The sequence below is a fragment of the Erpetoichthys calabaricus genome, chromosome 3 (assembly GCF_900747795.2).
Source record: "Erpetoichthys calabaricus chromosome 3, fErpCal1.3, whole genome shotgun sequence".
Lineage (NCBI taxonomy): Eukaryota > Metazoa > Chordata > Cladistia > Polypteriformes > Polypteridae > Erpetoichthys > Erpetoichthys calabaricus.
In genome coordinates this window covers 287876208-287900008 of record NC_041396.2, presented here as the reverse complement: position 1 = coordinate 287900008, position 23801 = coordinate 287876208, and the positions used below count along the sequence as shown (strand labels likewise).

The window sequence follows — 23801 nt, the reverse complement described above, 5'->3', positions numbered from 1 at the left end:
AACATTAGCAGTGCGGCACATATTACAGACAGTGTGACTTAGCGATGCATGCCTTTGGTTACTCTGAATGGTATGATGCACTTTAAATTGATTGTCATTATGATATCTGATTTTATAAAATTGCTATGCAAATTCTAGCAGAGTTTATGACTAACCATATATAGATTGTAGGGCTTTGACATGCCAGGATTTTTTTTTCACGTTTTTTGGTTTCACGCAGAAAGTTTCAAAATTGCTTTATTTTTTTCTTTCTATTTGGCACAGCCTGTCTGTTGCTACTATGTATCCTCCGGTTGCTGGGGATGTGTTAACATAGGCTCATTAGGCCAAGGCTTTAAAGGTGTGCTCAAGTTCCCATGTTTTGTCCAAATTTGGCAGATAAATGTTTGAATTGTTGTTCCACTTTCCGTTTGAGAGTTTCTCGGTGAATTAATCGTTGCTCTTGTTTTTTAACTGTCATTTTTGGTTCTGGCAGAAGACGTCTTTAATTCCTGTTTTTTGACTTTTGTTTTGTTCTGTCTGACTTTGATTCCTCGGTTTAGTTTTTGTTCCGAGTAAAAGATCGTTTTGACCTCCCGTTAACAAAACTGGCACAAATCTTGTCTCACATTCATCTCCAGGGACCTTGTTTATGAAGCTTGCGTACACACGAAAAGAGGCTAGAAATGTTTGTGTGCAACTTTTCACACAAACATCTGGATAAATACTTGAAAACTTGACTGGGGAATGTGTGTATGTTTAAGGCAACTCTGAGCCAGGCATAAACAACACATCAGAGAAACTGGGATATAACAACACCCTTGATAAAGTAGGGAAATACAGGCAAACCAGCTAAATGACGACTTGCATACATTATTATAATATTATAATATAACAATAATAATAGATATAGCATAATAATGGTTCGGTGATATGAGTTATTATCCCCGAGCTGTTAATGTAATATGTATTAACGTGACAAACATATTATCAAAAGTGATGAATATAATGCACAGACTGTATTTCAGTTCCCTTTTAAGAGGGCCAATGCTGCGTTTTTTCGCGGAAGTCCTTTTTTTGTTTTCTCGTCAGTTTATATCAGCTATCTAGAACCAGCTGATAGGTCAGAAGTATCTCAGCCAAGCTTCACTCCATCACGCCCACTGTCCTGTTAGAGATTATCTAACTGAGGAGGTGCTACATCCTGTTTTTGTGTGGTGCGGATGCACATACATATTTCTCCCAACATAAAGAGGCAGTGTGAAGCAAGGTCCAGTTCTCCTGATGTAATCCGACCACTTTACTGCACTCCTATTGCAATAAGGGCACCTAGCAAGAATGAAGTTGCTTTTGTTAACTGTAAGCTGTTACATTCCATTGATGTACAAGTTGTATGTAATGCCAAAATAAGACTGGCAAATATTGTGTCTCGATGGCCTCGGTTATTTATTCATTTATTTTGAGGCAAAGTAGCTTAAGCAGATGTGATGGTGCTGTATGTTTTAGCTGGTGTGAAAGAAACAGCCGGACACACAACAAAGGTTTCGGGCAGCCACCCGTATAGTTTCCCTAGCTGCAAAAGGCTTTAAAGTAAAGTACAATGTGTACTGGTTAGAGTCCAAAACAGAACTGTTTAAGAATGGAGGATGAGGGGTTTTTATAGTTGGATCACAGGAAGTGACGTCCTCCGGGCCAGGACAGGAAGTGGCGTCCTCGGGGCTGGGACAGGAAGTAACGTCCTCTGGGCCGGGACAGGAAGGATTTCTCATGTTTGGTCTACGGAGAGAAAAGAGAGAGGTTCAGCACACCCCACCACCCCCTGGCCTGGCGTGGAATTGTCGTTTCCTGGTCCCTTTGGTTGACTCCCAAGTGCACGTGTGTGACACTGGCTTGTTGGTAAGGTAACCCTCAGTGTTTCAATTGTTCTGTACCATTCATTGTAACAGCAATCGTGGCATTACATTCTCCAGGTAATACCAGCCGTCTGCTCTGAGACTGGCACCTTATATCTTTCTCAGAACGCAGAGCAGCGGCGCTGTAATGCCACACATGATCTTGCACTCTCAGTTGCAGAGCGCAGCCAAATGCTCTTTAATGGCGGGGTCTTGATGCGTCAAGAGGAATCCACTGGAATCTACTAGTAATCCACTGAACATCTGCAACATCGTGATTGAGTATATATGAGGTCGATTAGCACTGAAGCTTGTTCACAAATGCACATTTACAAGGTGATTTTTAAAGGTAAATTGCATAGAAATGTGCATGCGACAGGTTTTATACATTTGGAGTTTTTTTTGGCGTATTTCAGAGTAATATATTACTCTACTTTCCCCTTTTGTATTATTAATATGTAGCCTTTGTCAGAATGCCTCAAATCTCACAGACTTACCACTGTTTATAAGATATTGTACTATATAACTTCTCCCCACCTTCCCTTCTACATTTATAGCCTCAGAAATTTACATAGAGTAAAAGACAAGCAGGAGTTAAGTTACACTTCAAATAATGTATTATTGATAATATTCATAAATAATAATAAGCAAAGTGCAAGTGAATACAACCTGATAAATGCTGATGTGTAGTACAGGTCTCTAGTTAAGGCATCATTTTTGGTCAGCCGAGATGTGCTTCTTCTCAGTGTGGTCTTTTTCAGTTCATGGTGTGTGAGATGCTCGTTCATCAGATGATATGAGAGACAGATAGGGAGGGGTAAAGCAAGCCAATTTATAGATTCCTTGTCCAAACCCTACATCCAATAGGGATTCATGGTGCTTAATGGTTTCTGATTTAAAACCAAACAGGCAACTATAGACCAATAGAATTCTGGTGTGACACAATGGTTTCACACCTGCCCCCAATGCCATTTGTTGAGCTGACGTTTGCCAACTAGGAAGTCTAGCTTTGTGGGGGTTCATTGAGAGAGTCCTGCAGAGAATCACTTGCCAAACTGGTTTTAGGCACTTCACTCGACCTTGTCGTAAAATTCACTATGACTTAATCCTAAGGTTGGCAAACATGAATGCTGCTCACTAATGAAACATTACAACATTACAACAATCTAGACACGAGCAGGCCCTTCAGCCCAACAAGAGCTCGCCAGTCATATCCACTTAATTCTTCTAAAAAAGTCAAGTCGAGTTTTGAAAGTCCCTAAAGTTCTCCTGTCTACCACACTACTTGGTCACTTTTTCCAAGTGTCTATCGTTCTTTGTGTAAAGAAACACTTCCTAATGTTTGTGCGAAATTTACCCTTAACAAGTTTGTAGCCTTCTCCAGATCTGAGTGTCAACACAATTCTGTCTCTATGCTCCACAGGCAGTTTCTCTGACCTCAGGGCATATTTGCTCATCTGTGTGACCTCCTATGGACAGGTGTGTGCCTTTCCTAATCATGTGCAATCAATTGAATTGACCACATGTGGACACCAAGCAAATTATGGAAACATCTTAATGATGGTCAACAGAAGGGGATGCACTTAGGGCAAATTCCAGGTTTCACAGCAAAGGCTCTAAATACTTGTGTCAATGTGATATTTCAGTTTTTTATGTTTAACTAGCTGAAATACCCGGTGTTGCCCGGGCGGAAAATAAAGGTTTTTTTTTCTTTTTTTCAATGTTTTGAGAAAAATATAATTAAAAAAAACACATCTTTAAAAATAAAAATAAATTAACAAACAATGAAGACTTATTAATGTGCTTATGCTGTTTACTGAAGTGCCTTGTTATATATAGTGTTTTTAGTTTTTCTGTCTTTAGCCAATATATAAAGGTTCTTAGGACTTTGAACCCTTGAAAATGCCACATCAAGCTGTCCATGTGAGAAAGAAGCTGTGTCCAAATTGATTCCTGCAATTTTCAATGATTGTCCAAACGTTCCGAGCGTCAAGTGGATGGTAACAGACATACAAGACCAAATTTCCAATTAGTCTCTTGCAGTTTAAATTGTTTTACAATCAATTAAACATTAAATATTTTACCTATATAAATAAATATTATAAGTTAAATATCATAGCTGTATTTGGTTTATACTTTACCTTTGATTTTGATAAGTTAATTAAATTAGTTTTTTGATTATGAACGTATTAAAAAAATTCCTATTTCTTTTTTACAAAAAAATTTTAACACCCTGCAGTGGGTTGGCACCCTGCCCGGGTTTGGTTCCTGCCTTGCACCCTGTGTTGGCTGGGATTGGCTCCAGCAGACCCCCCGACCCTGTGTTAGGATATAGCGGTTTGGAAAATGGATGGATGGATGGAAATTGTAACACCCAACACGTTAGCTACGATGTTGCGAAACAAATGACATTTTGTTCATTAATGAATAAACAAAAATCGCAAAGAGAGCCGCTGAATCCACAAAATAAATATAGGATGTTTATGGTAGATAAAAATAAAATTGTTTACTTATCTTATATATGTAATATAATAGCCCATTTTAATCAAAATATAATTGTGGAATACATTCAAAGTAGTGTAAAAACGATGGGAAAAACGAAGTGTTTTTTAAGGTTTTTTGACAAATTAATTTTTGTTTTGTGGTGTAGTAATAAGCTTTTACATGCAGAATTTTTGATGACGTAAAAAAAGTCAATTAAATTAATATTATTATTATTATTAGGTTAATTTAATTCCATTACCACTAGAACATTGTTACAATAAGAATAATGAAAGATGAAAATATAGTTGACAAAAACAAATATTAAACGACAAACAAATAAGACTATGGATTTTTCATGATAAAACTGTCGGTTGCTTTTACGGAGCACATCAGAAACGTTCCGAGCGTCAACTGGATGATAACATACATACAAGACCACAGTCTGCTTTATATATAAGATATATCTGACGGCTCGAGCCACAAAGACAGAATGAGTCCCAAAAATAGTTGGGATGCCAACCCGACCAACTCTATTTAATTTCAAAAGCAAGTGGCGCTCAAACATAAAGAATTCTGGCAGTTGCCTCCAGTTCGCCCTCTGGTGGTCATTCCGAGTGTCAAACAGGATGATAACATGCATACAAGACTGCAAGATCACCCCCCACCTTACCCAGAAGGGGGTGGGTTAGGGTTGATCTCACCTTACGGTACTTTTAGTGGACCAATGAGGAACACGTGTACCAAGTTTCATGAAAATCGGTGCAGCCATTTGGAAGTGATACTGGAACATACATACATAGACACATTGACTATAATATATATATATATATAATTCATTGCATTCATAGTCTGTGTCACAATCTGATTGTATGGGTGGTTACCTACCAGGTAACGCTTGTGGTTGGTCAGCAAGTCAGCTAACATCCGCCACGGTGCCCTCATTTCATTTGCGAGAAGCAGATCATAGAATGGTTGCAATGCAATGAATGTAATTACCCCGATAGTGAGTGTGTACGCCTGATGAGCCAAGAATTAGGGCGAAACACGTGTCGCGTACTCTTTGCATTATTTGACAGTAAACTATTTCAACCATATATCTATCTATCTATATATATATATATATATATATATATATATATATATATATATATATAGATAAATTTGCCAAAATTTCTCAACTGCTGTTTTTGATTTTCTTGTGTATTGAGTTTTGTTAGATGAGGGAATAAAATTCATTTGAATGATTTTAGCACAAAGTTACAACATAAAAAAATGTGAGAAAAGTGAAGGGATCTGAATACTTTCTGAATCCTCCGTATATGCTTGTCAGTGAAATTTTCAGTTTGTTTAACTCAGTACAACCCTTCATAGATTCATATATCTGAAAGAGGATCTTCCACTTGGTTCCATTCTAACTGTAACAGCATCATTAATATGATGTCTATTATTAAAATGTGTCGTGTCTTTCTGTTTGAGTAGATGCCTCTCCCGGAACAACTGGGCCCCAGTATGAGCAGTATGGATTTGCTGGAGCAGATCAGCTCAAAGGATATCGCTTACCAGATGAACGAATATAACTGGGAGCTCTATAACTGTGTGCACCTGGTAAGTGTAGAAAATCTTGGCTTTCTTGACACACATTTCAATAACACTACAGGACAAGTAGTTGGGCCGTTAGTTGTATGAAAGGTGTTCTTATTTTTCAAAATGATTGCAACATCATAGCAACTCATAACTCATCCCCTGTAACCCTGGAATCAGCCTAGTTGTTCTTCTCTGGACTTTTTGAAGCCTGGAGACCAAAACTGCACAGAGGACTCCAGATGAGCCCTCACCAGTGTGTTATAAAGCTTAAGCAGAACCTCCTGTGACTTGTACTCCACACATCATCCTGACATTATGTTAGCCTTCTTAATGGCTTCTGAACACTGTCTGGCAGTCGATAACTTAGAGTCCACTACGACTCCTAAATCCTTCTCATAAGGGGTACTCTCGATTTTCAGATCTCCCATTGTGTATTCAAACTTAACATTTTTACTTCCTATATGTAATAGTTTACATTTACTGTGTCATCGAGCCATGTTTTTGCATTCCATTCATTTCTAGATAAGTTATATTGCTCGCATTTTTTTTACTATAACGGTAAAGCTACAATTTCAAGCGGGAAGAGAAGTGAGCGGCTGTGATGGAGGTCAACACAAGCCTCCAATACCGCTCCTACATGCAGTACATCTAGCACAACCTGCTGCTATACTGTTTTACTGTTTTACCATCGGGAGCGGTGGTCAGACAAACAAAAGTGGACAATATACAAAATATACTAGAAGAAGTAAACTTTCTCAAGGCCAAGTTTGAAACAGCAAAGAGTTCTGTATTTTAAGTCACACAGAAAGTGTCCCTGTTTCTCAAAATTCGCAGACCTTTTTCAACAGGAGTTTTTGAAATTTCAAATACCATATATACTCGTGTATAAGTTGGGTCTTGAAACCTGAAAAATTGATCATAAAATCAAACCCCGACGCCAATTCAAAAATACAATGCTTCAATTTTTTTTCATCTTCTTGTTTCCTCCAATCTCACATCAGTTTCTCAGATGTATTGAATTTTGTTGCAGCAGCACAGTTACCAATTTCTTTCACCACTTCAACGACTTCTAATTTAAAACCAGCTTCATACTTCCTTCTGCTCGAACGCTCCATTGTAGATAAGGGATACTCTTACGATAAAGGTGTTTGAGGGTGTGAGATATAAAAATACATAGAAAATAAAGACAGTGTGCTCCATGGTTACTCTCTCAGGTGGGTGTTAGCATATCAAAATTTCTTGGACCAATAGTGTTAGTTTTCCGCATTTGACTTATACAACCAACATTATAAAATACTGGAAATTATACGGTAAAATCAAGCCCTGACTTATACGCGGGAGAACTTAAACATGAGTATATACGGTATTTGTCCAGTCTGTGTTATATATCTGAATGAAATTGGATCTTTTTGCACGGAAATTTCTTGACGAATAAGTGTGCCAAATTTCACCCAAGTTGGTCCACTGGGAGTCGAGTGGTTGAATAAGGGCATACAGGCAGAGACACAGACAGGACAACAGCAATAGGTGCTTTTTATAAGCAAACACATCTACAAAAAACTTTCACGCATTGAATCCTGCTAACATCTTTGACTAGTCTCCTGGTAAAAAGCATATGAAGTGAATCTCCTGCTGATTGATAAGCAGGTGATGTGATACCCAAAATATATTTGAACTACTTTATCCATTTATCCAGCCATCGAGCCACCCATCCATTTTCAGAGTGCTTCTGTACTTCGGGGTCACAGGTTTAACTACTTGAGTTAACAGTTGTGGACCACCGGGGCACGTACAGCTGCCCTAACATGACACAGACAGGCAGACACAAGTCCCAGTCCCGCACATGTGTTTTATTTACAGCTGGGGTGTGCTTTTCTCTGCTCCCGACAGCACAGTACATAAAGCATGACAACACAACACAGTCCTTCCTTCAGTTGCCATTTCCCAGTATTTCTGCCTCCACTCCTCCCTCACAAGCTTTGTCCCTCTTCCTCCCGACTCTGACTCCCCAAATGGAGTGAGGCGGCTCTTTTTATGATGGCCCTTGGAGTGTTCTAGGTGGCTTATTAACCGGCTCTGCAGCTCCTCCTAGCGGACCTCATGAAACCCAACAGGGCTGTGCCAAACTCCAACTCACAGCATACCTTGCGGGATTCCATGGTGCCACAGCCACCCAGGATAGCTGCCCACTAGCGTCCCGGGGAAGGTATCACCTTGCCGTTGCTCTCTTCCCCCGGTCCTTCCATACAGCTGGCCGCCCATCACACTGTTAAATGATTTTTCTTGTTTCATAACCATTTCATTGTTTTCAGAGCAATCTCCTTGGCCTCATGACACGAATACTGCGCCTATCTCTCCTCCAGGTCGAGTTTGTGTACTACATATTCGGAAGTCACCGTTTCCAAGGAGTCACGACTGCCAACCTTGAACGTTTTGTGAGGCATTTTAATGAAGTTCAGTATTGGGTGGTCACAGAAGTATGTCTCTGCTCTGACCCGATCAAACGAGTTCAACTGCTGAGGAAGATCATCAAGATTGCCATTATGTGAGTCGTAATTATCTTGCTTATAAACAGAAAGGAATCTTGATAGATTGTTGAAATGCTGTGTTTTTTTTTTTGTTTTTAACTCACATGTTACTCTTCTAATTATACTTTTCAGCCTCAAGGAACAGAAAAACCTGAATTTGTTTTTTGCTGTCATGTTTGGGTTGAGCAACACTGCAGTTCAAAGACTTGGCAAAACATGGGAGGTGAGCAGGGCAAGAGGAAGTACTTCACTTACTGAAAGCAAAGACCTCTGCTTATAAAAACGGAAGGTTTGCTCTAGCAGTCCGAAAAACCGCAAACTTGTGCTCTCCGAAATGTTACAGGCCTTTACTTTATTCCAAAGTTGATCAGTTAAAATTGAGATGGGTCATGCTTTGTTTTGTTTTTATTTGTTTTCTTTTCAGAGGCTTCCAAATAAAATGAGGAGAATCTATTCCACTTATGAAAGATTGCTAGTAAGTTTTAATAATTTCATTATTTATAAATCTTCAGAAGACACATACATAGAGTTATGACTTGATATGTTTTCATCTTCAAATATGTTGTTTAATTTTTTTTCGTTCACATTTCCTAATTTTCTAAATGTTAACATTATTCAAAGTTATTGTCTGTCTGTATACTTGCATTGTTATCACTCTTTAATATTGTTTTGTATTAGTATGCTGCTGCTGGAGTATGTGAATTTCCCCTTGGGATTAATAAAGTATCTATCTATCTATCTATCTATCTATCTATCTATCTATCTATCTATCTATCTATCTATCTATCTATCTATCTATCTATCTATCTATCTATCTATCTATCTATCTATCTATCTATCTATCTATCTATCTATCTATCTATCTATCTATCTATCTATCTATCTACAAAAATTGCTGTATAAATAACATTCTGTCCATTTTACCCTTTAGACAACCCAGTATTGTATGATTATATTTCTCATTTGATGAAAACATAAGGTATCAAAATTTTACAGATGGCAAGGGGCCACTCAAGCTTTTCTGCGTATATAATCTTAAGATCTTAATAACATCAAATCGAGTTTGGAAGGTCCCTAAAATCCTACTTATTCCAAGTATCTTCGGTTCTCTTTGTAAATAAAAACTTCCTAATGTTTGTGTGAAATTTACCCTTCGCCATGTTCTTGATGAGCTCATTTTAAAGTCACTGGACCAATTCCCTTCACAATTTTAAACACTCCAAATCACATCTCCTCTTAATCTTCTTTTTCTTAAACTGTAAAGGCTCAGCTCTTTTAATCTTTCCTCATAACTCATCCCCTGTAGTCCAGTAATCAGCCTAGTTGCTCTTCTCTGGACCTTCTCTAGCGCTGCTATGTCCTCTCTCTATCCTGGAGACCAAAACTGCACACAGGACTCCAGATGAGGCCTCACCAGTGTGTTATAAAGCCTGAGCAGAACCTCCTGTGACTTGTATTCCACACATCAAGGCGCTATATAATCTGACATTCTGTTAGCCTTCTTAATGGCTTCTGAACACTGACGGGAAGTTGATAGCTTAGAGTCCACTATGACTCCTAAAGGTGTACTCTCGATTTTCTGACCGTCCATTGTGTATTCAAACCTCACATTTCTACTTCCTATGTGTAATACTATATTTACTAACATTAAACTTTACCTGCCACAAATCCGCCCAAGCCTGTATGCTATCCAAGTCTTTCTGTGATGATGTAACGGATTCCAAATTATCTGCTAATCCACCTATCTTGGTATCATCTGCAGACTTAACCAGTGTGTTACTTGTATTCCTATCCAAATCACATATACATATACAGGGTGGCCCATATTTATGTATAGTCTTGAAAAAGACGTTATTGTCAGAAAACTACCAATGTTATTATCAAGTAACATAATGGAACATGCACATTAAGAACCTTAAAAGTTTTTTCATCCCCTGTTCTCCATGGCATGGTTCACCAATTCGCCATCCAGATCGATACACACCTGAAGGCGAACCCAACTTTGAAAGGCATTCACCACAAGAGCTGTGTTGACATCGGTACGCACACTTCTGGGCCTACCTGCTCCCTTTGCTTGTAAAACAGTACCGCTGATGTCAAATTTTGTGTTTATTCTTGCGATGGTTAGCACACTATGGCCACTACCTTCAAACTCAACTGCCATCCTCTGTTTCACCACCGCATACTTGTTTGTTGTGGAGTATAAATGCACACAACATATGTGCTAATCTAGCGACAATAGATTCACCGCCATTCTGTATTCGAACACAGCAGGGGTTGCCCGCTCCAGCACATCGTTACTCCCATTCTCAGGCTACACAGTGATGCCATTTTCGATATTTTTTGCACAGTAGTTTAAATGCTACAGCCTGTTAAACGTCACATACATAAATATGGGTCACCCTCTGTATTAACCATCAGTCTCCTAACACTAAAGCTTTCATAGACGCACCTTTTAGCCTCCACTAACATGGACAAGAAAAACCAAATGAGACTTGAGACAGAGATCCGATACGAAGATTTCTCGTACTGGGTGGCACCATTTTTGTGACAAAATGCATGTGAACCCCATATGTCCAGCAGAGTGAAAGTAAATGATATTCTCAAAGCTATGTAGAACTAGAGTCACAAAATGGTGGCAAGCATCCCAGTCCTGGAATCACAAACTGGCAGAATAGTAATCAAATATTGTAAGTTTTACAAGAACAAGTGTACAAAATGTAAAATACAAGCTATAATTGAACTTATCTAAATTTCAGTCTTGGAGAACCCTTAATCCATAGCTAATAGCACTGTGTCTAGTTTATTATTTACTGTCACTATCTTCATTGCATTTGTATGCCTTACATCTGTCGATGCTTTTCAAAAGCTGGAGTTCTCTTATTCCTACATCCATTGATGGTGTATCAGATGCTTCGTTACTTAATACCAAGGCTGTGAGCTTGCTGCACCCACCAAACAACAAGCCACCTGGATTGACACCTGAGTGTAGCCGCGCAGTGGGTGACACCTCGGCACCACATTGAACAGTGTGAGGTTTTTAATGGTATCTGGAGTGCCAATCCTGCCACTAATCCCCAAAATATTCCCTGCAAGTTGGACCTGATGCAGACTAACATCATACCCAGGGCGAAGCAATCGCAGGTCATGTGCCTTGCTCAAGGGCCCAACAGAGTAGAGTCACTTCTGCCGTTTACGGGACTCGATCTGTCAACTTTGCATTTGCTGGTACAGATCCATAGCCTCAGAGCCACCACTATGCCCCATACCAAGGAGGAGGTTAGGAGGTTCATTCTGATACAGCGCATTGCCACACACACCACACGACAAACCAACTCAGGATCCCAGATTAGGACCCGAGTGCAGCCATGCAACGGGTGACACCTCAGCACCACACTAGTTCGGATGGAGTGGAACAAGGGGTTCTGTTAATTGTTTTTCTGATCCTTACATAAAAATGAACAAAAAAAAAAACACATAAGGGAAAGTTCATTTGAGTGATTGACTCCTGATTGTCTTACAGTTATGGCTTCAAGTGAATTTACTTTAACCTCTGCCAACCAGGAATTTTAATGAAAGTATAACTAGCAATGAGCTCTTTTCCTGAAAGAACATAACGTTTGCGTGGTATAACAAAAAAAAAACAGACCCCAAATTGCTCAGGACTGCTGGACAGCATATTAGGTGTATGGGAGTCTGACTTCACAGCACTGGATGTCAGCTGGGTGCTGTGGGCAGGAGCTGGCAGTCAATGAATAACATAGAGGACTTTTGGTCATTGGCCTCTTTACAATAACAGGAAAAATGTATTATATGTGAGATCAATATTTATTTTTCACTATGCCTTTTGTTTTAGGCATCCCAACAGGGACACTGTGCTATAAAAATTGGCACCATCCCTCGTATAGAAACATACAACCAAGGTCCTTACTCGCTGTGCTCGTAAGAAATCCCTGCACGTATTTTAAAAAGAGTACCCCAATGTTCTGGCTAAATTGCCCACCATGACCTTGTCCATTCTGGCCCCCTAATCATCCCTAATTGTCTGTCTATCTCTCTTACCCCTTCACCACCTAATAGCTAATGGGTGGTGAGCGAACTGGTGCAAGAATGGCCGCTTTCACATCATCCAGGGAGGTGGCTGAAGTGGTTTCCCACTGTGTATGTAAAGCTCTTTAAGTAGGTTACAAAAGTGCTATGTACAGTGCATCCAGAAAGTATTCATAGCGCATCACTTTTTCCACATTTTGTTATGTTACAGCCTTATTTCAAAATTGATTAAATTCATTTTTTTCCTCAGAATTCTCCACACAACACCCCATAATGACAACGTGAAAAAAATTTACTTGAGGTTTTTGCAAATTTATTAAAAATAAAAAAACTGAGAAATCCCATGTACATAAGTATTCACAGCCTTTGCTCAATACTTTGTCGATGCACCTTTGGCAGCTATTACAGCCTCAAGTCTTGTTGAATATGATGCCACAAGCTTGGCACACCTATCTTTGGCCAGTTTCGCCCATTCCTCTTTGAAAGACCTCTCAAGCTCCATCAAGTTGGATGGGAAGCGTTGGTGCACAGCCATTTTAAGATCTCTCCAGAGATGCTCAATCGGATTCAAGTCTGGGCTCTGGCTGGGCCACTCAAGGACATTCACAGAGTTGTCCTGAAGCCACTCCTTTGATATCTTGGCTGTGTGCTTGGGGTCGTTGTCCTGCTGAAAGATGAACCGTCGCCCCAGTCTGAGGTCAGTAGCGCTCTGGAGCAGGTTTTCATCCAGGATGTCTCTGTACATTGCTGCAGTCATCTTTCCCTTTATCCTGACTAGTCTCCCAGTTCCTGCCGCTGAAAAACATCCCCATAGCATGATGCTGCCACCACCATGCTTCACTGTAGGGATGGTATTGGCCTGGTGATGAGCGGTGCCTGGTTTCCTCCAAACGTGACGCCTGGCATTCACACAAAAAAGTTCAATCTTTGTCTCATCAGACCAGAGAATTTTCTTTCTCGTGGTCTGAGAGTCCTTCAGGTGCCTTTTGGCAAACTCCAGGCGGGCTGCCATGTGCCTTTTACTAAGGAGTAGCTTCCGTCTGGCCACTCTACCATACAGGCATAACTGGTGGATTGCTGCAGAGATGGTTGTCCTTCTGGAAGGTTCTCTTCACTCCACAGAGGACCTCTGGAGCTCTGACAAAGTGACCTTTTCTATATATGGCAGCGACTGGTCGCTAAGACACTTCTTGGTCACCTCCCTGACTAAGGCCCTTCTTCCCCGATCGCTCAGTTTAGATGGCCGGCCAGCTCTAGGAAGAGTCCTGGTGGTTTCAAACTTCTTCCATTTACAGATGATGGAGGCCACTGTGCTCATTGGGACCTTCAAAGCAGCAGAAATTTTTCTGTAACCTTCCCCAGATTTGTGCCTCGAGACAATTCCTTTGACTTCATGCTTGGTTTGTGCTCTGACATGAACTGTCAACTGTGGGACCTTATATAGACAGGTGTGTGCCTTTCCAAATCAGGTCCAATCAACTGAAATTACCACAGGTGGACTCCAATTAAGCTGCAGAAACATCTCAAGGATGATCAGGGGAAACAGGATGCACCTGAGCTCAATTCTGAGCTTCATGGCAAAGGCTGTGAATACTTATGTACTTTCTCAATTTTTTTATTTTTAATAAATTTGCAAAAATTTCAAGTAAACTTTTTTCACCTTGTCATTATGGGGTGTTGTGTGTAGAATTCTGAGGAAAAAAAATGAATTTAATCCATTTTGGAATAAGGCTGTAACATAACAAAATGTGGAAAAAGTGACACGCTGTGAATACTTTCCGGATGCACTGTAAATATAATTGTTATTCTTGTTACACCTGTTGTAATGAAAAAGCACACAAAAGCATGATGAGTTGGGGCACCCACAGGCAAAACTCCTATAACTGAAAGAAAACATGTCAGGAAAGACAAAAACATCTTCCAAGACATGAATCTCAAGAGTGATTCCTCCAAGATGGTTGACATGTCCTGTTAAGTACAGGCCAGGCAACAAGAGGCGTGTTCAGGGGGACGGACACCGGAAGTGACATCAGAGGTGGTAGGGCTATCAATCATACAGTCTGTAGCAAGAGGAAGAGAAGAGGTGTTACTAAACAGCACCACCTTGTGGATCGGCAAGGAATTACCACCACCAAAGTCTGTAAGCTGACCCCAAGGTGCACATGTGTGACATTGTGTAGAATTTCCCTCATCTCCCAGTGTCCTCACACATGTCGTACAGTTGATTGGAGTCACTCAGTTCACATATATACACACTGGTGTGTGTCTGGTTTGCCTTCCAAATGACCAGGATGATTCCTACCTGGTGCAAGCAGCTGTCTAGTCAAACTCTGCTTCCCAATATCTAGACCAGAGGTCCCCAACTCCGGTCCTGGAGGGCCCCAGTGGCTGCAGGTTTTCATTCTAACCCTTTTCTTAATTAGTGCCCTGTTTTTGCTGCTAATTAACTTCTTTTGAATTCATTTTAATTGGCTTGCTCTTGAAGAATCAGACCCCTTGTTTCCTTTTACTTAAATAGCAGCCAAACAATAATGAGATACAAAACAGGACAAGCAAACTGTGTCCATCATACAATATCTGAAAATAAAGAAAGATGAAGGTCTCATTAATGCTGATGTACTCGGGTCCTCAAAACCTTTAATCAGCGCTCTCAGAAAAGCGAAAATCAACAATTTCGGAAATGTCTGCCATTACACAATGAAAGCAGCAACAAGCCACGGAATTATAGAACAAGTTTAATTAACGACAAGACTCAGCGCCTAATTATGCAACTGATTGGAGTTTGAGGCTCTGACTTAGTTGGTGTTCTGTTGGCTCACTTACTTCACATTGGGTGCCATTTAAAGAAAGAAATGAAGCAATTCAGAGGAACGATGAAGAAATTCAAGGGAACAAATCTTGAAAAAACAAGTCAATTAAAATTAATTCATAAGAAGTTAACAGCAAAAACTGGGCACTAATTAACTCTTCTTCCAAAAAACATAGTTTTAGAAAAGCAATGGTTTCACACAGAAATCAACATAAAATGTCTGTTGCTGCATGCTGTGGCTGCCAGTTTGCCAAAAATATGCGGCAGGCTTGCTGTCAGGATGTCTTTGCGTGGCTGGGGCAGCAGCAGCAGTGGTCACGGTCGCAGTGCAATGCAATCTGGTTTCTACCTCTTATCATTGTTAAGTGGCAGTCCTCCTTGTAAACGTTAGCTTCACGAACCTATTCAGCACCACGATTAGCTGGGGACTGTTCAGCTGAAGCTAGAACCTCACATTCATTTTCGATCACTTGTATCAAAATCGGAGTCCAACAAGTCATAGTCCAGTTCAGAAATAATAGGCAAAACATCGTCCATAGAGTATTTTGCTTTACACATTCGATTTGGTCTCTCTCCAGATGTCCATGCCATTTTTGCTCTTGTTTGCGCCTTGCTACTCACACGAGCGCAGAAAATCTCGGTCAAACCAATGAAGCGAACTTTCCTTCTAGCAACGAGAGTCCAACTAAAACATAACAGTTGGTTTTGTCACAGTTTACAGTTGATTACCATCGTCAATTACTCCTTTTGACAAAAGTTGACGACATCCACCCTGAAAGAGTTAAGAACAGGGTTAGAATGAAAACCAACAGCCACTGCGGTCCTCCAGGACCAGAGCTGGGGACCCCTGATCTAGACAATTTAGATAATGGATGGTGGGACCAAGATGGGTTGCATTGTGTAACTGATTTCCATGTCTTTTCCACAGGACCCTTCCCGAAATCACAGGACCTACAGATTGGCAGTCAGCAAGCTTAACCCTCCCTATGTCCCGTTTATTCCTCTACTGCTTAAAGGTACCTCAGAAGACTCCTAAATTTTTTGACAGTAGCATCTAAGAAATGGCTGACATAAGCTTACGTAAAGGTCTGTAATAGATATGTGAAGTATGCTACCAAATGGTCTGGTAGACGGTGTAGACGAAGACTCAGACAAGACAGCAGGTGTGGTTATATAGCAGCTTTATTCTTCAGCGTCACAGTGAGCAGAGTTTCAGAAAGCAGGCAATCAATATTACTTGACAGCGTCAGTGCTCTTCTGAACCCCATCTGTCGGGTGGGGCAAAGTTTTATACCCCTAGAACGCGTGATTTAATATCATTCCAGTCATCTCTCAAGGTTGAAGTTTTAAGCAGCTGCATTTGTAAAACAATGATCTGCTTAGCCCTCTCTAAGTACACCGTGTCCTCGACTGAAGTTTTTAAGCTTTGCAGCAAAGATATTGGTGGCTTGTGGCTGCAAAAAGAAAAATAATAAAGTAGGCAGGCGCAGGCTTTTCATGATTAGAGGAAACGGGATAAGGCAGACTCATGTGTGGAATGCTTAGACCTTGAGTCCCTTGGACAAATATTTTTCTGTTTGCTCATCAAAGCATGCTTTTACATAATGTATGGTTTCGTAAAGCTTACTTCTGCTCAGTGGCGTAGCGTAGTGGGGGCGGTGGGGGCGGCCCGCCCCGGGCGGCACTTTTAGGGGGCGGCAAAATTTCACAATAAATAATAATAATATCTTGCAAAAATTTGAACCATACCTAAATAAGGGGGCGGCGGAATTTTCCTCCGCCCCGGGCGGCTGACACCCACGCTACGCTTCTGCTTAACTTCTCAGACATGGATTAGTACAAGGGAACGAAGAGAACATTCATCTTCCACAACGGTAGCACCTTGCAGACCTTTAGATCATCACTTGATATTTTGTAAAGGTTAGGCGAATCAGGCTGGATTGACTATTCTGAGCTTGGTGCCCTCAAAGTTGTCCTGATGTGACTTCTTTCGTTCTTGAAAATTTTGGTCAAAAAAAAAAAAAATCCACAGTATGCTTAATTCCTATGCAATTTATTTTCCTTTTAATTCACTGCCTCTCATTTTTCTCCCAAAGACATAACCTTCATTCATGAAGGCAACAAAACAAATATCGAGAACCTGGTCAACTTTGAGAAAATGGTGAGATGCCCTTCCTTGAAAATGCTTTCTAATAAAATTCATTTGAGTGATATTCCATTGCAATAACTGATGTCACCTCCTTTTCTATATATGGCAGCGACTGGTCGCTAAGACACTGAAGATTATGCAGGATGGCCAAAGCCAACCATACAGTAAGGGAAGCCATTATTAACTGAGCAGCCACACAGAGGCAGTGGTCCCACCTTTCATATGTTCTTATTTCTTTTTTCAGTTCCCTATTCTCACCAGAAGACCCTGGCGGATCGAGTCTTCCCAGACACTCCATCAGTGAGAATATCCACATGTAAGTGATGATGATCAAGGTGTTTCTGCTTTTAAATCTTTTAAGGGTCAAAATTACAACAGTGTCAAACAGACAGAGGGAGGGTGTGGAGTAACAAAGGAAAGCCTAAGTCTTCATTATCCAAATGCAATCACGTGCATAGAGTGCAACATCCTGAACTTAAAAGTTAAAAAGCTGTGTCATCCGTTAAATTAGACTTCTGTACCTCAGCCTTAATACTCAATAAAAAGGGGCATCAATCTTCTCCAGGAATTTCTGCCAAGCTTGAATTTTTGCTCCCCTTTGCAATATCCGTACTGGGCCATTACATATAATGAATTACTTGATGTGTGACTGATCTTCTGCATCTCGTTATAGTTCTATCTTTGGTGAAGTATGTGGCATTCTTGAGTCATTTCTCTTTGTAAATTACTGTAGATAAAAAAAACATTCACTCGAAAACACAGTTAGATACCAAACAGATACTCATAGCACAATGGCTAACCAGTTAAGAATTTTTACATAGTGTTTATTCCAGTTGTCCTTCTTCCATCAAAACCTTATTTCTATTCACTTACTCATTTAATGGTCCTCATTTCATTCTCTCTCTCTCCTGGTGTATCCAGCAGGGGACATTAGCACCCTTGTTGGAATGAGTTCTTTTGCAATGCTGGCGTGTTATGTAACCCGAATCTAAATACATATGATATTAAAAGGCGATACCCCTCCCTTAGTGATACGGCGGTAAGAAATCACATAGGAGAAATAACTTGGCTTTCTTTAATGACGGCTTACGCTTCATAGCAGATGAAGGAAGCCAATAGCAAGAGCCCAATTCAGGAGTGGGGGCCCCGATGTGTAGAGTCTGCCATTTTCGCCGCTGCGTTGGAAGGATTTTCAGGATCGGATGACGTTCTGTCCCATCCGTCTGTCGGCTTCAAAGGTGTGCCGGGCAATGTTCCAAGGCTTTAGGCGAGAGTGGTGGCTCTGAGGCTAGGGATCTGCACTGGCAATTGGAAGGTTGCCGGTTCGATTCCCATAAATGCCAATAGGGATTCTGCCCTGTTGGGCCCTTGAGCAAGGAAGGCCCTTAACTTGCAATTGCTGAGTGCTTTGAGTAGTGAGAAAAGCGCTATATAAATGCAAATTAATTATTATTATTATATTCTTTCTTCATGTGCACACCCCCACTTAGGTGAATAATACAATTCCAAACAAGGCAAAGAGGATACAATTTCATGCTGACTCTTACAGACGAAAAATAGTGCATGTTTTCTCAGCTGCCTTTATCTGTCTTGTCTTATGCTTTGCCTAGCAGTTCTAAATGATGAACCCCTGTGCTAAATCTGTGTCCACTGTGCATGTGAGTAGAAAGAAAAGTAGATTTATAAAATACTAGAGAAAAAGCCCGTTTCGACAACGTAAGATGAAACGGGCACGAGTGGAATAGTAGATAGATAGATAGATAATAGATACTTAATAAGTATAAGCACCACAAACCTGATATAGGTGTATTGAATGAATGCATAATTAGGCCTCGAGCTGTAGTCGAAATCGCCTTTCAGGCCTCTAGAGCTTTAATCGAAGTCGCCTTTCTCTTTGAATTTTTGCGGCCATAAATCTGCCGCGATGTTGGGGTTGGATGTCGGTCGAAGTCGCCTTTCTCTTTGAATTTTCGCAGCCGTAAAGCCGCCGCCTGCCGCGACGTCGGTCTGGTAAGGTTTTTCGGGCAGCTACGCAGAAGGCGACTGCACATTCGGCTTAGGACAGACGTGAGTGAGTGAGTAGGCTGGCGAATTATATATAAGATTTGTACAGAGGAAAATGACTTATTAAACGTATGTTACACCTGGTTGTGGAGGGTCACAGCCAAGCCAGTAGTGATTGCGAGGACAAGACAAAACCTTTTGTTCTGCTGGAATCCAGGCACTTCCAGGCAGGTGGAGATGACACAGAGAATTGACAAGATCAGTTGTGTTAAGGTTCGCTCCATTTTCTGATAAATCCCATCCTCTAACTTTAGCTTGACTCCCCCTCGTATTAATCATTTAAAATAAGGTGGCTGTAGAAACAGCTTGTACACGGACACTGGAAAGAGGCTCAGATGCAAGGATTATTCCTATTGGTCCACTACTGGATATCGACTCAGAGCCACTGATGTTTAATTTCTTGTGGAGCTTTCAGGATTTCAGCACCTCAGTTGTCCCTGCTTTATCTTCCACAGGTTCAGAGCAGTCACTGACTGTCCGCAGCCCCATCAGCGTCCGCATGTACATCCAGAACAAGAGGGTTATAGACAACCAGCGCACCCTGACAGAGCTGTCACGAATGCTAGAGCCATGAGACTGCCAACGAACAGAAGAACCGTGCCAAGGACTCCAGACTGGTCAGTTACAGTCCAGCCAATCCATTAGAAGCTAGAAGATCCCATCTGTTAAATGGAACTCTATAAAAAAAAAAAGAGAACTTTATTCAGGAATAAATGAACAATCTACAATAAAAGGGACTAACTCCCTAAATGCTTCCTTATATTTTCCAGCCTGGAGAAGCAGATGTGGAGGGTGTTGAGCCAGCACTACTCTGCATGGCTACTGCCTAGTCATTCAAAGAAAAACTTGAGCGTGTATACGCTGTGCGTCTCGTCGTAATGGATACTGCTAGCCTTTCTGTTCAAAACTCTTCCTTCAGTCAAAATATATCCGAAGTCTTTACGATCCTTAGGCTATGTGCTTCAAGGGCAACAGTCCTATTCAAAGAGCACCTAAAAAATAAGTGAATGAGACAGATGTAGGTGAAGGAGGGAAGATTCAGAGTTACATCTTGGAAAAATCACAAGTGGTTATTCATACACAGTTGGGCATATTATGTGCCTTTGATATGCTGGTACCATTACTTAAGATTATGCGGGATTTCTGAATCTTATACTGAAGTATGCAAGATCAAGAGAAAAACATCACGCGTCAGCCACCTCTGACCATCCCAAATCCAAGTTGTTTTAGTAGGGCAGATTGCAGAGTTAACTAATCACTTCATTGATGCTTTGTTAAACTTCCCAACTTCTTCTACAGTGCTTTCGCTTATCTTAAAATTTTATTTTTTCCACCTTTATCCCTTCAACTCTTGTTTTGCTTTCCTTCTCTACCTCCAACGGGTCCTAGAATTGTTTGAGTAAGATTGTAAGATGACATTTTGTAACCTGCCAACGCCTGTGCCACATTTAACCAATAGTCTCAATGATTTTTGTGCCCCTAATTCTACAAGAATGTTGGACATTACCAGCGTGGACCCTCATTGGGCACAAAAGAAGAGAAGAGTAGGGTTACCAGAAGGACGGACTTTACATGAAGAATTCTTTCGGAGCAAAGTCCAGAAATGTTTTATTATTTATTACTGTGTTCTGAGCCAAAGTGCCCCTGATATAAATAGTGATCTGCAGTCATATCTTTGAATGTTAAGGTACAACCCATTTTTAAATTAACAATAAAATATTTATTTTTGAACAATTGTGATTTTACTCATTCAAGTCCATTTTCATGGTTGTAAGCTACGGATTTGCTTCAAGAGTACAAGTAAGCCGAACTAACAAGGGAAGAACCAAAAAAGCCTTTGTTCTGCATTGTATCTCCATGGATGTTCCCAGATGACCTGCTAGGGAATGGAATTTGGGGGGTTGGGGTGGGGGATGGATGGACGGGGGTCTGTGTCAATAAACCGGTCATTGAGCCTCCCGCTTCTACACGGGAGGCTATAGGAAGAAGGAGGAAAACTTTTTAGGAACTTCTCATAATGTTAAAAAGTTTGACAAACTAACTTCAGGACTTTTCCCAAAGACACTTGACTCCTTTAATTTAAACAAAGTTTTGTAAAGGTTTTGTACTCAGATGAGTGATGCTTCAAAATTTGGCTAAATAATGTAAGTGAAAAAAGTGTCCCGAGTTTTAGAAGTGCTGCATTGTTACTCGGCTGCATGTGTTTTTACTGATAAGAATGGTTATCATGAAGCAAGTACACAGTTTATGCTTCACTACATCCCTCCACTTCTGGGTGTGACGTTGTGCTGACGCAATTTGCTGTAACTTCTCACTTCTGAGAAGGTTTCAAAAGTGTAAGTTGTCACGAAACAGTCTGTCTGTCTTCGGTCAGTGTCCGCTAGTAGTTCATAGCCGGACGGTGCTCAAGGTACCCGAAAACCCAGATAACGCACAAAGTCTCTTCAAATCAAAGTCAATGTTTATTACGAAATAAATGATAAAACAGTATTAGTGGGTGAGATAAAGGATAAAATCCACAACAGCAAAAAAATAAAATATTCAATAATTTTGTTCTGCTGGATTGTTATTCGTTCTGTTTGTTGGAGGCAACTAATTACTGAAAAAATTAATGTATAGTACTTATAATGTGAATTTCCCCTCGGGATTAATAAAGTATCTATCTATCTATCTTATAGGCAAGGGCTCATAAAATATACATAGTCCAAAGCTGCCAAAAAAAACGGTAGAAAGAAAAAGGCCGAATAACTGTTCCATTGGCTCTGTATGAGCCAAAACCTCTCTCCTGCAATGCTGAGACTCTCCCCAAAATCTAGGAGTCTCACTTGCTTAAAATGGGTGGAAAAATAACTAAGACAACCTTGAACATGTTTGGGTTGGGATTTGGGGGGGGGGGGGGGGGGGAAATGAACCTTTGTAATACACAGAATAGCGACACCTATCCTCACCACTCACCCCTTACTAATGGCACTAAGCCCTTTTAAGTAGGCACCCCCTGTGGATGATCACTTAGACAAGACAGCAGGTGTGGTTATAATAGCAGCTTTATTTTCCATCATCACAGTAAGCAGGTTTCAGAAAAGCAAGCAATCAATATTACATGACAGCGTCAGGGCTCTTCTGAACCCTGTCTGTTGGGTGGGGCAAAGTTTTTATACCCCTAGCATGTGTGATTTAATACTCATTATGAAATGCAACAGTCGACACTATTATACACAATCCTTGAGCCCCTTCAATGCCCCTTGTGCAACTTGATTTCTTGGCCCCTTTGTTATGGCGTTCAGATGTAAACTAAGGGAAAATGTGATAAGGCAGTCTCATGTGTGAAGTGCTTAGACCTTGAGTCCTTTTGACAAATATTTTTCTGTTTGCTCAGCAAAGCATGTTTTTAAAACTTGCTTCTGCTTAACTCCTTAGACAAGGATTAGTATAAGGGAACGAAGAGAACATTCATCTTCCACACCCCTTATCCTTAATTCACACATATATAGCATCTTACATACATCTTGCACATCACCAGGGATTGGACCTACATTTTTAAACAACAAAAAGACATACAATACGTGAACGAATGAAGTAAAACCATTACCATACCCGTACTGCGATTGCTTTCCCTCTTTCCCGTTTCGTTCTTTCAGACTGTTGTGAAATCAGCGGCTTGCCAGCTTTTAGCAGCACAAAGGGAGTACGCAGCCACGCCAGGCATCAGCACACCATTCTTAAGTTACACAATACAGAAAAATGGCTGAAATCATGTAGAGTATCATCACATTTTCAGATTTTTTCCCCATAACGTCATATCTGACCTTCTGTAGGAGGTGCCACTCTTCCAATTACACCATTTCCTTCTGCCATCAACATCTCAGAAGGCAGCACCTTTCCCATAATCAGGGGAGCCATTGTGTCTGTCTGTCTGTCGTGGAGCAGTAGTTGCTCCATGCTCATCTGGATGTGCCACAGAACACCCTTCACCACATGTGTGGCTCCATGCCATAGCCAGCCACGACGGGTCCCCCCACTCCCCAGTATTGTAGCCCTCCTCACAACCAATAAAAAGGTTTCAGTTAAACAATACGTGTCGTTTTCGTTCGTTTTATGTAAAATTGACCCCACAGGACAAACATGCAGACATACACACGTGTACAGAGAAGGTAACAATAGTATTTATTATAAATACAATAAAAAGCATTAAAAAATATATAAAATGCAGAACCAAATATTATTGTTTAGGTAGTTGGTTTCCATTATTCCCCCCCACCCCA

General features: G+C 40.7%; 1 protein-coding gene across 1 annotated transcript in view; it reads left to right on the top strand.

Annotated features, from left to right (window-relative positions):
* Positions 1 to 21266, top strand: part of rapgef3 (Rap guanine nucleotide exchange factor (GEF) 3) — a 119363-nt gene extending 98097 nt beyond the window's left edge. The window contains exons 19-27 of the mRNA XM_028798489.2: positions 5835 to 5960; positions 8303 to 8484; positions 8600 to 8690; positions 8892 to 8942; positions 16255 to 16342; positions 17423 to 17487; positions 17585 to 17639; positions 17720 to 17791; positions 19995 to 21266. Of these exons, the coding sequence (XP_028654322.1) occupies positions 5835 to 5960; positions 8303 to 8484; positions 8600 to 8690; positions 8892 to 8942; positions 16255 to 16342; positions 17423 to 17487; positions 17585 to 17639; positions 17720 to 17791; positions 19995 to 20113 (849 nt within the window). The 3' untranslated portion in view covers positions 20114 to 21266. The remainder of the gene's footprint in view (positions 1 to 5834; positions 5961 to 8302; positions 8485 to 8599; positions 8691 to 8891; positions 8943 to 16254; positions 16343 to 17422; positions 17488 to 17584; positions 17640 to 17719; positions 17792 to 19994) is intronic.
* Positions 21267 to 23801: the final 2535 nt, after the last annotated feature.